This window comes from Erithacus rubecula (genome assembly GCF_903797595.1).
Source record: "Erithacus rubecula genome assembly, chromosome: 25".
Taxonomy (NCBI): domain Eukaryota; kingdom Metazoa; phylum Chordata; class Aves; order Passeriformes; family Muscicapidae; genus Erithacus; species Erithacus rubecula.
Genome location: NC_136677.1, coordinates 1,665,275 through 1,680,803, shown reverse-complemented (window position 1 = coordinate 1,680,803; position 15,529 = coordinate 1,665,275). Strand labels below are relative to the sequence as shown.

At 46.5% G+C, this 15,529-nt stretch overlaps 1 protein-coding gene across 1 annotated transcript in view; it reads left to right on the top strand.

Annotated features, from left to right (window-relative positions):
* Positions 1–14,724, top strand: part of SIK2 (salt inducible kinase 2) — a gene marked incomplete at its 5' end in the record, with an annotated part of 31,706 nt that extends 16,982 nt beyond the window's left edge. Inside the window, 11 exon segments of the mRNA XM_079326891.1 lie at positions 1,215–1,339; positions 3,140–3,263; positions 3,463–3,683; positions 4,374–4,526; positions 6,067–6,231; positions 8,846–9,074; positions 10,692–10,976; positions 11,583–11,746; positions 12,137–12,250; positions 12,793–12,884; positions 13,284–14,724. Of these exon segments, the coding sequence (XP_079183017.1) occupies positions 1,215–1,339; positions 3,140–3,263; positions 3,463–3,683; positions 4,374–4,526; positions 6,067–6,231; positions 8,846–9,074; positions 10,692–10,976; positions 11,583–11,746; positions 12,137–12,250; positions 12,793–12,884; positions 13,284–13,833 (2,222 nt within the window). The 3' untranslated portion in view covers positions 13,834–14,724.
* Positions 14,725–15,529: the final 805 nt, after the last annotated feature.

Sequence of the window (15,529 nt, the reverse complement as noted above, 5' to 3'; positions counted from 1 at the left end):
AGTTTATCTGCAATCTGCTGGTCAGCACTGCCAGCATCCCTGGGACATGAGCTGGGACACCCTGAGCCCTGATTGTCACTGTTGTCACATCCCTGGGACACTGATCTGAAACACCCTGAGCCCTGATTGTCACCGTTGTCACATCCCTGGGACATGAGCTGAAACACCCTGAGCCCTGGTTGTCACCATTGTCACATCCCTGGGACATGAACTGAAACACCCTGAGCCCTGATTGTCACCATTGTCACATCCCTGGGACATGAGCTGAAACACCCTGAGCCCTGATTGTCACCGTTGTCACATCCCTGGGACACTGAGCTGAAACACCCTGAGCCCTGATTGTCACCGTTGTCACATCCCTGGGACACTGAGCTGAAACACCCTGAGCCCTGATTGTCACCGTTGTCACATCCCTGGGACACTGAGCTGAAACACCCTGAGCCCTGATTGTCACCATTGTCACATCCCTGGGGCATGAACTGAAACACCCTGAGCCCTGATTGTCACTGTTGTCACATCCCTGGGACATGAGCCCTGTTTTTGTCACCTCTGTCCCAGCAGCACCAGGAGCTGCCCAGCTCCAGGGAAGCAGCCCCAACCTCTGTCTTTGCCTCTCACCCCTGAATTACAAAAATTCTGATGAACATCAACCTTTGGGCTGCCCAGCTGGTCCTGTACAAAGCCATAAAAAGCACAATTTAAAAGAATTGTTGTTATTTGTGGCTTGGTAACTCCTGCTCCCAGTAGCAGTGTCCTTCCCAGCAGAAGTTTCCCATGCCTGTTGCTCTTGGCACAGCTCCTTCCTCCCCAGCCCCAAAGATTTGTCAAAATTCGTTGTGTGTTCAAGGCTAGAAAGCTCCTAAGGAAAACCCAGGAAATCTCAGATTATCTCATGGCAAGTCCATAATCTCATTTATCTGGCTGTCAGTTTGTTGAATTTTAATGATGGCTGTTTACAAGTTTACTCCAAACTCCTCCAGGCTGTGAAGGTTTTTACGATGTTTTAATAATTCCACAATATGAAAAGAACAAGAGGACATCCAGCATCCCCAAATTTTCAGCAGGACCCCCCACAAAATGATTTGGGATGGAATCACAGTGGGGCGAGCGTGCAGTTATTAAAAATTAATTAAAAATTGAAATGATCATTAAAATGATCCTTTGTGGCACAGCACCAGCTTGGAGTGACTTTTCCTTTATTTTTTCCCCCCCAGATTTTGGCTTTGGGAATTTCTACAAGAGTGGGGAGCCTCTGAGGACGTGGTGTGGGAGCCCCCCCTACGCAGCCCCCGAGGTGTTTGAAGGGCAGCAGTACGAGGGACCCCAGCTGGACATTTGGGTACCACTGCCCCTCCCCCCCTGCATTCCTGGAGCTTTGGGGAGCTGGGAGCAGTTCTGGATTGTTCTGAAACTGCAGAGATGGAATATTGGGTTGTTCTTAATCTGGAAATCTGGAATATTTGGGGTTTTTAATGCTGCAGATCTGGAATTTTTGATTTTCTTTTAACCTTCAGATCTGGAATATTTGATTTTTCTTAAGCTGGAGATCTGGAATATCTGATGTTCTTAAAGTTGCTCTCTGAAATATTTGGTTTTTATAAAGCTGCAGATCTGGAATATTTGATTTTTCTTAATCTGCAGATCTGAAATATTTGATTTTTCTTAAGATGCAGATCCGGAATAGTCAATTTTTATAAAGCTGCAGATCTGTACTATTTTATTTTTCTTAAGCTGCAGATCTGGAATATTTGATTTTCTTATAAGCTGCAGATCCAGAATATTTAATTTTTATAAAGCTGCAGATGTGGAATATTTGATTTTCTTTTAACCTGCAAATCTGGAATATTTGATTTTCTTATAAGCTGCAGACAAGTTGTTCCTCTTCAGTTTTATTTCCTGAGTGCCACAAAAACCTTTAACTCTGCATGGAGTTGGGGTTCCCTGTCCAGGTGCTGTTAATGTGCACAGCAGGTGCATCTTGGATTCCTCCAGAAGCTCCCTGGCTGGATGAGTGAAATTTGCTTTTTTTTCAGTGCCTTTTAGTGTTTTATGGTCTGGGTTTGGGGTTTTTTATTTTATTTTTCTGGTTTTGTTTTATGCTTTTTTTTCTTTTTTTTTTTTTTTTTTTTTTTTTTTCCAGCATCACCCTGGCACTGATTTTTGGCCAGGGCAGCTCATGAAAATCCACTTTGGGCTGCTCAGTTAATTCCAATTAATGAGAATCCCCTCCACAACTCAAATCCTGGTGAAGTTTTTAATAAAACAAATTCAAAATGTGCTTTTACATGCATTTATCTGGCTCTGTGTACATAAGCACCTCATAAATATTGCTGGTTTATTTTTCCTGGACCTTTGGGAGTTGGTAAACACAGAGCAGACGTCAGCCAGGTGACACTGTGAGCGTCAGGAGGGAATCCCTGAACTTTGGTAAATATTCCTGAAATGTAAAAAATCCCAAATCATTAACAGGATCTGCCTGCCCACAGAGAAGCTGTTGTTTTTTTAAAATAAAATCATCTTTGTTGGTTTTTAAAATAAAATCATCATGTTCTCTTCTGAGGTCAGGATTCTGAAGGTGCTGAGCTTGCAGCACTCCCCAGTTCAGTTTTTTTTTTTTTTTTAATCTCTATTTAATTGTAAAATACTGATGTTTTTTACCAAATTTTAAGGTCAACACCTGCTTTTTCCCCCTTGAGAGACCCAGTGCTGTGCCAGCCTGGGGTGGTTCTCTCAGAGTTATTTTTTTTGGCAAGAACTTTGCCCCTGGCAGTGCCAATTCACTGAAATGAGCAATTGGAGCACAGCTCTCACCCATAATTTCCCCTTTTTCACTCACATCAAATAATCCCCCAATCTGTCTGTTCATAGAAACTCCTCCCCACTTTTGCAGGCTTTAAATGGAAAATATTCAATTTGCCTGAGGGTTGCTTTTGTTTGTTGCTGAGATTAATAAAAATATCCCAAATTCTCAGCTAAAGTTGGGGCTCATTTCTCAGTGTGCAGCTCCCCCCTTTTCCATCTAAATCCCCTTTTTCTGCAGGAATTAATTCTTTCTGTGGCAGGGCTTGGTTTGCACCCTCAGAGACCCTGCTGGGAGCTTGGAATTGAGCTGAAAATTCCAATTTTTTTTCCCCTACAGAGCATGGGGGTGGTGCTCTATGTCCTGGTGTGTGGAGCTCTGCCCTTTGATGGACCCACCCTGCCCATCCTGAGGCAGAGAGTGCTGGAGGGAAGGTTCAGGATCCCTTATTTCATGTCAGAAGGTAAAAGTGGCAAGATTTTACTCATTTGGTGTGGTTTGAATAAATTCTGGGATAAATCAGGAGGGTGAGCAGGGGGAATAGCACTTCTGGGCATGAAGAATTTGGGTTTTTCTCTGATTTTGAGATTTTAGCAGCAGTGCTGCAGCTCAGATCACTGAGCAAGTTTAAAATTATTATTTTTCCCCTCTCTTGCCAACAGAGTGTGAGCACCTGATCAGGAGGATGTTGGTCCTGGACCCATCCAAACGTTTGAGCATTGCTCAGATCAAGGAGCACAAGTGGATGCTGGTGGAGGTTCCTGCCCAGAGGCCAGTCCTGTACCCAGCAGGGCAGGAGAACGAGCCCTCCCTGGGGGAGTACAACGAGCAGGTGCTGAGGCTGATGCACAGCCTGGGCATTGACCAGCAGAAAACTCTGGAGGTAAAACTCACATGGGGGTAAAACGCCTGAAATGGGGGTAAAACACACTGAAATGGGGGTAAAAAACAATTAAATGGGGGTAAAATACACTGAAATGGGGGTAAAATACACTGAAATGGGGGTAAGACACACTAAATGGTGGTAAAACACAATTAAATAGGGGTAAAATACACTGAAATGGGGGTAAAAAACAATTAAATGGGGGTAAAACATAATTAAATGGGGGTGAAACACAATTAAATATCCATTTCATACACACAATATCCAATTCATACACACAATATCCAATTCATACACACAATATATATTTTATAGACACAATATCCATTTTATACACACAACATACATTTTATGAACACCATATCCAATTCAAACACAATATACATTTCAAGCACAGAATATGCATTTAATACACACAATATCCATTTCATATACAAAATATCCAATTCATACACACAATATACATTTCAAACACACAATATACATTTTATAGACACAATATCCATTTTATGCACACAACATACATTTTATACACACAATATCCATTTCATATACACAACACACATTTCATACAACTCAGACACAATATTACACCTCAACCCCCCAAAACTCCCCTTCTTCTGTCAGACCACAAATCCCAGCACCCATCTCCCAGCTCCCACATTTTGCTGTGCTTTTATTTTCCGGCAGTCCCTGCAGAACAAGAGCTACAACCATTTTGCTGCCATTTATTACCTGCTGGTGGAGAGGCTGAAGTCCCACCGGAGCAGTTTCCCCGTGGAGCAGCGCGTGGACGCGCGGCAGCGCCGGCCCAGCACCATCGCTGAGCAGAGCCTGGCCAAGGTCAGCTCCTGCCTCTGCTGCTCTGAAGGACAGGTGTCTGCCAAGAAAGGCAGAAACTTCTCTTTGAAATGCAGAATGGAAAGCCCCTCCCTCCAAATTGTTGTAATTTTGAAATTAAGGGGCTCTCAGGCAAAGAGATGGAGATTAAGAATAACTGTTCTTTACAGGAAAATTAAGATAGAAATGCAGTATTACAAAGAACAATCCCAAACCCTGCCAGAGTCAGAATCCAAGCTGACACCCGTCAGTCAGTCAGGGTGGTGGCAGCAGTCCCATTCCATGGTGGCTGCATCCTCCTGCAGGGGCAGATGTGGTTCAGCTGGAGCAGTGCTCCTGGAGAAGGTGCAGTTTCCTCTGAAGCTCCAGGGATGATGTGAAAAGGTCTGGCTTTCCTCTGGAATCCAGTGGAGAGAAGGTACCTTGGTGTCCAAAATATCAGTTTTTCTCTGGGTAGGAAAGGCTTGGCTCCTGCCCTGGCTGGAGCATCTCCCAGTGGGATGATGGAATTTTATCAGTCATGCACTGGGACTCACTGGTCATGAACAGGAGATATCTGCTGGAGGGAGGATGGGCTGTGGAAAGATAAAGATGATTGCCCCAGCTGGTTTAAAGATGGCCCATTAGCAGATAATGTGTGCCAGGAGATAAAGATCACTGCCACACCCAGTTTTAAACAATGGCCCATTAACAGGAGATATCTCCCACAGGGATAAGAATCGCTGCCACACCCAGTTTTAAACAATGGCCCATTAACAGGTGATACCTCCTGGCTGAAGGGTGGGTCATGGGAAAGATAAAGATGATTGCCTCAGCTGGTTTAAAGATGCCCATTAGCAGATAATGTGTGCCAGGAGATCAGGGTCACTGTGATAGAAAACACATTTCAGGTCACATCCTGTATTGCAATCCAAGACATTCCTGCAGCCTTGGGCCCTTCAGCCTCACTCATTGCATCCCAAAATTCCTCCCTTCACCTGCAGTCCCTCTCTGCTCGGTGCTGTTTCATCCTGAAATGTAAATAATGGGTTTGGTTTTAGCAAGGATCTTGTTTTTAACATCAATTCCCAGCTCGTCTCCTATAAAGTCTAACTGGAAGAATTTAGGTTTGGCTTTAGTGGGAATCTCATTTTTAACCTCAGAAATATCCCTGTTTTCCTAATTTTAAGGAAATTTGGTAAAAAAAAAAAGGTCATTCAAACTATTTCTGAGCCTCCTGGTAGCAGTCAGGGGGTTTGTACTGAATATAAAAAGGAATTTTAGAGCACCAGAAAACCCCAAACTCTGCCTGTGCTGCTGGGAATAAATCAATTTCAATAAGTACTGAGCTTCATGACATTTAGGGTTGGACTGAGTGTTTTGGGGTTGGTAATTTAAGTTTTTTTTCAAAGTTTAAAGGCTAAGAATGCTCTTCATCCTGAAGCAAGAAATAAATCTTGCACTTCTGCTTTGGCACTGGGCTGCACATTGTTTAATCTGTGACTTTGGGTGTTGATCCCTACCTAAAGCCACTCTGGTTTTTGTGTTCAATTCTCTTTTTCAGGCACAAGCTGTGGTGCCCTCAGTGAACCTGCATTCCCAAAATCCAAGGTTGCTGCAGTCCCCAGGGCTCCCCTCAGCCTCAGGAGCTGAAACCTTTTCCTTCCCCCCCTCCAGCTGCCAGGGAGATGCAGCTTTCATGGAGGAGGAAAGGGTTGAGACACCAAAGGTACAGCTTGAAATCACCCTATTATTTATTTTTATTTTTTTTGTCACTAATCATTCCAGCTATAAAATATTGTCTTTTAAAGCACAGCAGTGCTTCCTGAAATTTAAGTATTTAAACATCAAGAGTTGTAGGTATTCTCTTTCCTTTTGCATCATTCCTCTGCCTCCTGGATCCATTTTGGGAAAGGGAAAAAAAACCCAAAAAAGTGAGTTTCTTTGCCTTGTTCTTCTAAAATATATTTTCAAGAGCTCTGAAGACTCCTTCACACAAAGGGGTTTTGGGTGCAGCTAAAATGTCCAGAAGGAGCTCCAGCCTGATCTGGAGTCAGCAATTAAAAAGGGAAATAGCTTAAAATAATTACATTTATGAAGTATGTGACTCTCATAAAACTTGTGTTGTTTTCTCTCCTATTGCACCACGTTGTAACTTGAATTTCAGCATTTTAATCCTGCCTACTGCCAGCTGGGGTTTGGTTTCCTGCTGCCAGTTTGAAGGGTTTATTGCTCCCTGGTTTGTTCCCAACACCAGGAGTGTGGCCCTGCTTCTCCTTGGGTGGTCTCTGGCAGCTGGAAAACACAAACCAGTTCAAAGGCTCTGCAAAAATTCACATTTCAAGCTCGATTTTCATCCCACTTTTGCTTTAGAGCTGCACTTTGGCCAGGTCAACAACTGGGAACAGCAGTGAAGGCTGAACTCACCTGGGAATATTCTGGATTTTTGTAAATTCCACTGAAAATTCCAGGCTCTGATCCCTGGAAAAACTGCAGGGAGCCAATCTGGTTCTGCCAGAGCAGTGGCAGAATTTGGGAGGGAAAGCCCCAAATGGGAAGGAAGGTGTGCAAGAAATGAAATTTAGATATAAAATTCACTCAGTCAAAACAGAGGCAGCAGAGCCAGAGTTTTCCCATGCAGGAATAGAAAATTTCCTGCTGTTTCAACTATTTATAGCAGATTCTTGATATTTTAAACTATTTAAATATTATTTCTTGATATTTCCCTGCCATATAGTTCTGTCTCAAGCCCATGCTGTCCATTTTCCTTTTCAAAATACCAAAGAAGCTGGAGGAAAATTGAGGAATGAATTGAAAAATTCACATAAAATGGCTTTGCATGAAATCAGTGCCAGGTTTTCTGTGTTTTACCCATTGTGATCCTATTTGTGCAGCAGGACAGAAATTCCAGGGCAGAGCCTCCAAAAAGCTGCAGGACACAAAATTATTTAGAAATGTAGAAATAAATAATAGAAGTATAAAGGTCTATAATTACAGGACAGAGCTTCCAAAAGCTGCAGGGCATGGAAATATTTATACATATATAAATAAATAAATAATAGAAATATCAAGGTAGATAATTAATATTAATATAAATAATGATGATGATGATGATAATAATAATAATAATGAGATACTGGTGTAAATAAATGAAAATATAATGATTTTTTTTTTCCTAAAGCCCAAATAATTTCATATGGCAAAGAATTAATTAAGGTACAGAAGGATCCCATGGCAAACTGGCTTGGAGAATAAAACCAGAATTAAAATCCTGGTTTTCTTTAGGTTGGGGTGGTGCCTCTAAATTCTGATTCAAAGCTGTGGGAGGCTGCTCAGAGCTTTATCAGGCTGGGTAAATCCAAGGAGGGAGATTCCACAGCTTCTCCAGGCAACCTGTGTTTGCAGGAGAACAACATCAATCACATGGACTGGTGCTGGAAAAAGGTGCATTTATGGAATTATTGCTGAGCACAGCCTTGCAAAGATGAAATGCAAAGCTGGTTTATTTTTTTTTTTTCCTGGTGTTTATCTGAGTGTGATTCATGAGCACAGGAGGTATAGGAAGGGGGGGGGACAGCAGTGTTGCACATTACATAAATATTTTATACTTGTGGCTAAGCTGGTGAAGTTTTTAATAACTCAAAAAACAAAAAATGAAAAAAAAAAACCAACAAAAAACCCAGCCCTGGAGAGCACAGAATGTACAGTGGGAATAAGAATATTTGGTTTTGAGGAATTGAGTGTTAAGGGAATGTAAATAGGAAATTAAGAATTGGGCATGACAAGTCTTATTTAACTCAGCAGAGTTAAAGATCCCAACTGCCTTCAGGCCAGGGGTTTCCTGCTTTTGGGGTGATTTTGGGGCACAGAAAAAAGCTGAGCACAGAGAAAAGGTGGGCACAAAAAGCTGGGCTCAAAACAAAACTGGGCACAGAGCAAAGGTGAGCTCAGAACAAAACTGGGTGCAAAAAGTTTGGCTTAAAGCAAACTGGGCTTAGAACAGAGATGGGTGCAGAACAAAGCTGGGCTCAAAATGAAGGTGGGATCAAAATGAAGGTGGGCTCAGAACAAAGCTGGGCTCAAAGCAAAGGTAGGTGCAAAAAACTGGGCTTAAAGCAAAGCTGGGCACAGAACAAAGGTGGGCTCAGAAGAAAGGTGGGCTTAGAACAAAAGTGGGCTGAGAACAAAGGTGGGCTGAGAACAAAGGTGGGCTTAGATCAAAGGTGGGATCAGAACAAAGGTGGGCACAAAAAGGTGGGCTCAAAAGGGCTGGGCTCAAAAGGGCTGTGCCCAAAGCTGGGCTGAGAATGAGCTGTGCTCAGAGCAGCTGTCCCTGTCCCCAGGTGAAGGGCTGCCTGCTGGAGCCCCTGCCCCCCGTGCTGCTGAGGAAGGGCTGCCAGTCGCTGCCCTCCAGCAGGATGGAAACCTCCCTCGACGAAGGAACTGCAGCCCAGGGAGAGGCAGAGCAGGAGCCAGCCCAGGCCTTTGCTGCCCTGCAGGCAGCCCGAGGGGGCAAGAGGAGGCACACCCTGGCTGAGGTCACCAACCAGCTGCTGATGCTGCCAGGCACAGGTACAGAGCTCCAGACACATTCCATGGTGCCAGGCACAGGCACAGAGCTCCAGACACATTCCATGGTGCCAGGCACAGGCACAGAGCTCCAGACACATTCCATGGTGCCAGGCACAGGCACAGAGCTCCAGACACATTCCATGGTGCCAGGCACAGGTACAGAGCTCCAGAGACACTCCATGGTGCCAGGCACAGGTACAGAGCTCCAGACACATTCCATGGTGCCAGGCACAGGTACAGAGCTCCAGACACATTCCATGGTGCCAGGCACAGGTACAGAGCTCCAATCTCATTCCATGGTGCCAGGCACAGAGCTCCAGAGACACTCCATGGTGCCAGGCACAGAGCTCCAGTCTCATTCCATGGTGCCAGGCACAGGTACAGACCTCCAGACACATTCCATGGTGCCAGGCACAGGCACAGAGCTCCAGTCTCATTCCATGGTGCCAGGCACAGGTACAGAGCTCCAGACACATTCCATGGTGCCATGCACAGGTACAGAGCTCCAGACACATTCCATGGTGCCAGGCACAGGTACAGAGCTCCAGACACATTCCATGGTGCCAGGCACAGAGCTCCAGTCTCATTCCATGGTGCCAGGCACAGGTACAGAGCTCCAGTCTCATTCCATGGTGCCAGGCACAGAGCTCCAGTCTCATTCCATGGTGCCAGGCTCAGGTACAGAGCTCCCGTCTCATTCCATGGTGCCAGGCACAGGCACAGAGCTCCAATCTCATTCCATGGTGCCAGGCACAGAGCTCCAATCTCATTCCATGGTGCCAGGCTCAGGTACAGAGCTCCAGACACTTTCCATGGTGCCAGGCACAGGTACAGAGCTCCAGACACATTCCATGGTGCCAGGCACAGAGCTCCAGTCTCATTCCATGGTGCCAGGCACAGGTACAGAGCTCCAGTCTCATTCCATGGTGCCAGGCACAGGTACAGAGCTCAGCTTAAAGCTCCTGATGGTGCCAGGCACAGGCACAGAGCTGGGCTCAAAGCTCCTGGTGGTGCCAGGCACAGGTACAGAGCTCAGCTTAAAGCTCCTGATGGTGCCAGACACAGGTACAGAGCTCAGCTCAAATCTCATTTTCTCCCTCAGCACTGTCTGATCAGCTGGTGATGGAAAACATGAGGTTTTATAAATAAGGACTACAAGGTTTTGTATTTACTAGAAAGGACAAAGGGGAAAAAAACCCACAAAATACCCCAAAATATAAAACCAGAGCAGCAAATTGATTGAGGTGATTAAACTCATGTACAACCCCAGCAGTAGCTGGGCAATCTGGCAAAACTGGCTGCTTTTTCAACTGAGTGTCCCCAAATCATTCACCCCCTAAAGATGAGCTGGTGGGGAAATAAAACCCCCTGGACTCCAGCACCTGTGAGGTGACCAAACCTGTGGGCAAAAAAAACCAAACCCAGACAGGCCAGTGAGCACCTGCAGTGTCAGATTGCTGCAAAAACCAGGAGCAAATCCCCGTTATTGGAGTACAAGTTTTACTTGACAATCCCTTTGTCAAATTTGATGTTTTTTGGCTGTTCACTGGCAGGAGCAGCTCGAGTCAGTGGCAGATTCCCTCTTTTATCCTGTTTTTTTTTGTTATTTTGTCCCAGGAAAGGTCTATTCTTTGGATGAGAACTCCTCCCTGGGCAGCATCGACTCCGAGTTGGACGCGGGCTCCGTCCAGAGGGATCTGAAATTCCTGGGGGAGGCTCCTTCCCTGAAGGAGATGGTGCTGAGCAGCCAGCAGCCCCCACGGGTGGGCTCTCCCTTCCTGGGGCTCAGACCTGCCAACCCAGCCATGCAAGGCCTGAGCTGCCAGAGACGGGAGGCTCAGAACCGCTCGCCCGTCAGCTTCCGCGAGGGACGGCGCGCCTCCGACACCTCCCTGACACAAGGTACCCCGAGACAGTGCTGCCTCCAGGAGCCCCAGGGCATGGCAGTGCCACCCAGGAGATGCCCTCTGTGCCCAGCAGCCAGCCTGGGGCTGGGCTCTCACACATTTGTCTCCTGTGTTAATGAGAAAAATCAGATTATTCTGATCGGGGGTTTCATCTCCTCTCCAGGAATTGTACTGGAGATTGTTGCTCTCAGATTATTTTTGTTCATCTCCTCTCCAGGAATTGTACTGGAGATTGTTGCTCTCAGATTATTCTTTTTGCTCATCTCCTCTCAGGAATTGTACTGGAGATTATTGTTGTCACATTATTTTTGCTCATCTCCTCTCCAGGAATTGTACTGGAGATTGTTGCTCTCAGATTATTTTTGTTCATCTCCTCTCCAGGAATTGTACTGGAGATTGTTGCTCTCAGATTATTCTTTTTGCTCATCTCCTCTCAGGAATTGTACTGGAGATTGTTGCTCTCACATTATTTTTGTTCATCTCCTCTCCAGGAATTGTACTGGAGATTATTGTTGTCAGATTATTTTTGCTCATCTCCTCTCAGGAATTGTACTGGAGATTGTTGTTCTCAGATTATTCTTTTTGCTCATCTTCTCTCCAGGAATTGTAGCATTTAGGCAGCACCTCCAGAACCTGGCACGAACCAAAGGAATCCTGGAGCTGAACAAAGTCCAGCTGCTCTATGAACAGATGGGATCAGAGGAAGAACCTTCTCTGACATCAGCTGCCACCCAGCTGCAGGACCTCATTCACAGCCCTGCTCAGGTACTTGGGGCAGAATTTGGGCTTCCTCTGAATGATTTGGAACAAGCAGGAGAGGATGGGGTGGTGTGGAGACCTGAGAGGAGTTAATTTATAGAGAAATTCCCTATTCCCCTTTCTTTACACTGGAGAATTTGCAGCCTTTGCCCATCCCTGTGGTGTCAGTGAGTGGCTCTGTCACCTTTCCAAACCCAGCAGCTTTGGCCTTTCAGTCTGAAGGATGTTCTTTTTCTTGGTGCAAGAAGCACTCAGAGCCTGATTTGCAGAAATCACAGAGCTCCCAGCGAGTTGTCTCGAGATGGCAACCATGGAGCCTCAGGCAGGGAAAATCCTTGAGGAGAGGGTTCAAGGAGCCTTTTCTGGATGTGCAGCTTGTTCCTCTCCCCTCTGCAGGAGGAAGGTTCCCAGCAGCAGCAGCAGCAGCAGCAGCAGCAGCAGGGAGCTCACCCCCCGTTGTTATCCCGAAGGCAGAGCTTGGAGACTCAGTACCTGAAACACCGGCTCCAGGTGCCCCCTTCCCTTCCCTTCCCTTCCCTTCCCTTCCCTTCCCTTCCCTTCCCTTCCCTTCCCTTCCCTTCCCTTCCCTTCCCTTCCCTTCCCTTCCCTTCCCTTCCCTTCCCTTCCCTTCCCTTCCCTTCCCTTCCCTTCCCTTCCCTTCCCTTCCCTTCCCTTCCCTTCCCTTCCCTTCCCTTCCCTTCCCTTCCCTTCCCTTCCCTTCCCTTCCCTTCCCTTCCCTTCCCTCTCCTCTTCCACACCCTCTTTATTTCAAACCCATTTTCATACACCTTTAGTTTATAAAAAGCTGGATTTCCCCCCGTTTTCCACCTTGCAGCTTCTTCCACTTGTGAGGAAAGATTTCCATGTATTTTTCTGGCACAATCTCTCCTGTTAAAATGCTGCCTAAGGGTTAGAAACCAGTGGGGATTTGGGGTTTAGAGAGTGGCTCTATGGACAGCTGGGCAGTTACAGGGGTAGAAAACCTTTCTCCTGCTTTGTGGGCTAATTCATTAAATGAAAAGCCATTCAAACCAGCTGTGCTGTCCTTGCAGAAGCCCACTCTGCTCTCCAAAGCTCAGAACACTTGCCAGCTCTACTGCAAAGAAACACCCCGGAGTCTGGAGCAGCAGCTGCAGGAGCACAGGTGAGAATGCCCCAAACTACACAGAGAAATTACTCTCAGCAGGAACAGAACTGGAACTCTCTTTGTCCATAAAGGTTCACTTCAAAACTTCTTTTAAAAACGAGAACAAGTCCTGCTGTGTGTTTACAAATTTCTCTGCCTGATCTTCAGCTGCCAAATTCCCCAGAGCAGTGAAGAGCAGACTTTAAAATACCAACACAGTGCATCTCATTGTTAACCAACTGAATTAAACAATGCATGGGGTTAGCTTAAAAAATGGATAAAGTTATCTAGCAAAGGAGATGTGTGATACCATGGAAAGGTGATGCAAAATTCAATGAGCAGGATTGCATGGGGTGCTTGTTGCTGTGTGAGTGCTCCAAATGAGCAGAAATAATTGTTTTTCTGTCCTGGCTGCAGGCTGCACCAGAAGAGGCTGTTCCTGCAGAAGCAGTCCCAGCTGCAGGCTTACTTCAACCAGATGCAGATAGCTGAGAGCTCCTACCCCAGGGCCAGCCCTCTGCCCCTGCCCTGCCCCGAGGAGCTGCAGCCCCAGCAGCAGCAGCAGCAGCAGCAGCAGCAGCAGCAGCAGCAGCAGCAGCAGCAGCAGCAGCCAGCCCAGTTCAGCCTGCAGCAGCCCCTCAGCCCCGTGCTGGAGCCCTCCCCAGGCCAGATGCACTTTGAGCCTTTCCTCAGGCAGTTCCCCAAGGTGCAGCTGGAGCCCCCCAGCCCATCCAGGCTGTCCCCCCCCAGCCAGGGCCAGGGGCAGCCAGCACAGTTCCCATTTCAGACTGGAGAGCTGCCCTGTGCCCAGCAGTGCCAGCTGCCTGCAGCAGAGAGCCAGAGCAACTCAGCAGAGGCACAGCCCAGCTATGACCCCCTGCCCCTGCCAGAGCTGCCAGGACTCTTTGATTGTGAGATGATGGAGGCTGTGGATCCCCAGCACGGTGGCTACGTCCTGGTCAATTAAAAAATCAGCACCCAGGAAGGACAAATGGAGAAGCATGTGAATTTTTGGTTGATTTTTTTGTTTTTAGTTGTTTTTTTTTTCTATTCTCACCCCTTGGGAATTCATGGTAGTTTCTCGACTCTTGAATTGAGAGGGGAACTAAAAATTCACCTGGTTGGAAGAAAAAAAACAAAAACAAGCAGGAGGTGTTTGGTCCCTGTGGCCTGGGCTGGAGAACAGGGAGTGCAGCTTCACCCCACAAAGGAGGCAAAAAAGGTGAATTTCAGAGGAAGGAGATCACCCCTTCTGAAAAAAGGAGTTTGTCAGCATCCATCCAACATCCACTTGGAGAGAGGAGAGTGAGTGCTCACTTCTCCTACTCCCTGGCAATAAAAGCAATAGTTTTCATTGAAATTCAGGGTGGATTCGGGTCTGCACTGATGGCAGCTGAAATCCTCTGGAGGAGCACGAGGTGGAATTCAAGGGAAGTTACACTTTGCTGGAGCTCCTGGTCTGGAACTACTCCTGAGCATCTCAGGCAGCCTCCACTTCCTCCTGCTGGCACCTGAACAGGATTTCCCAAACCTTCCAAGGAGCTCCTCACAGTCTGCAGGAGGAATCTGCAGCAAGAGACACCTTGGCTTTGTCAGAAGAAACCTGGGATTGTGTGGAGAGACCTCTGGGTGGGGATCTGGAGGATCAAGGATGAGCCAACAGAGACAGAAGGTAAGAGAGCCATGACAGAAAGAGCAAGAGCTGCAGGAAATGGGATTTAAAAAAAAATAAACCCACCTGTGTGGCTTTTAAAACCACCTCCTTTTGCAGGAGGGCTCTGTCCTGGAGAAGTTCTGCTCATTGGAAAGGATCCAGCTGTCCCTGGGTTGCATTTTAAACAAACAAACAAGCAAACAAAACTGTGTTTTGAATTTGCAGTATGTGTCGCTGGTGGTTTCTTGAGCTTTGTATATTTGGACAATTATTTAGGGTTTTAGAACTTTAAGGATAAAGAAAACAACGAGCTTATAAAAAGTTTAAGAAAAAAAAAAAAACACCCCTGTGAAGTGATAGTGCTGTGCCTTTTTCAGTTCTTTCTCAGCCTCTATGCTTTTTTCTGAAGGAAGTAGACAATACCCCATTTATATCCCTGCTGTGGCCAAAGTCCCTTCAGAGCACAGGTCCCACCATGTGGGGCTTGTTTAACTTGCTCAGTGTTTGAATCTCCTGTCTACAGGACACTGACAGTATCACAGCAATACTTCAGCATCAAACTGTTGATGTGTCGAGCATTTCAAGGGATGCTCCAGCTCCAGCAGGAGTTGTGCCTGCAGATTTTTTTCCAGTGGTGAAATGCAAGTCAGAGGAAGGGGGTGGCTCAGGGAGCTGCAGGAAGAGCCCAGTTTGGGGTTGTCTGTGAGCCTGCAGTGGCCAGTGGCCAGCCCAGCCCTTTCCTGAGCTGGCTTTAAGCACAATTGCAGCTGCATCAAAGCACAAGGAGCTGAGGAGCTGTGCTGGTCACCCCCAGGTTTAACCTTTGATCCTGCACATCCCAAGGATGGGGAGGGAGGGATAATCAGCATTTACAGCAATAAGAGCACATTAAAACATGTGAAGGTGACAGGGAGAGACAATTCCTGTCCTCTGGAGCCTGCTCTGCCCAGACCTGCTCAGCTTCTGCCTCTGCTGGGATTCCCAAGGAGAGTTTCAGAGTTTCAGGGAT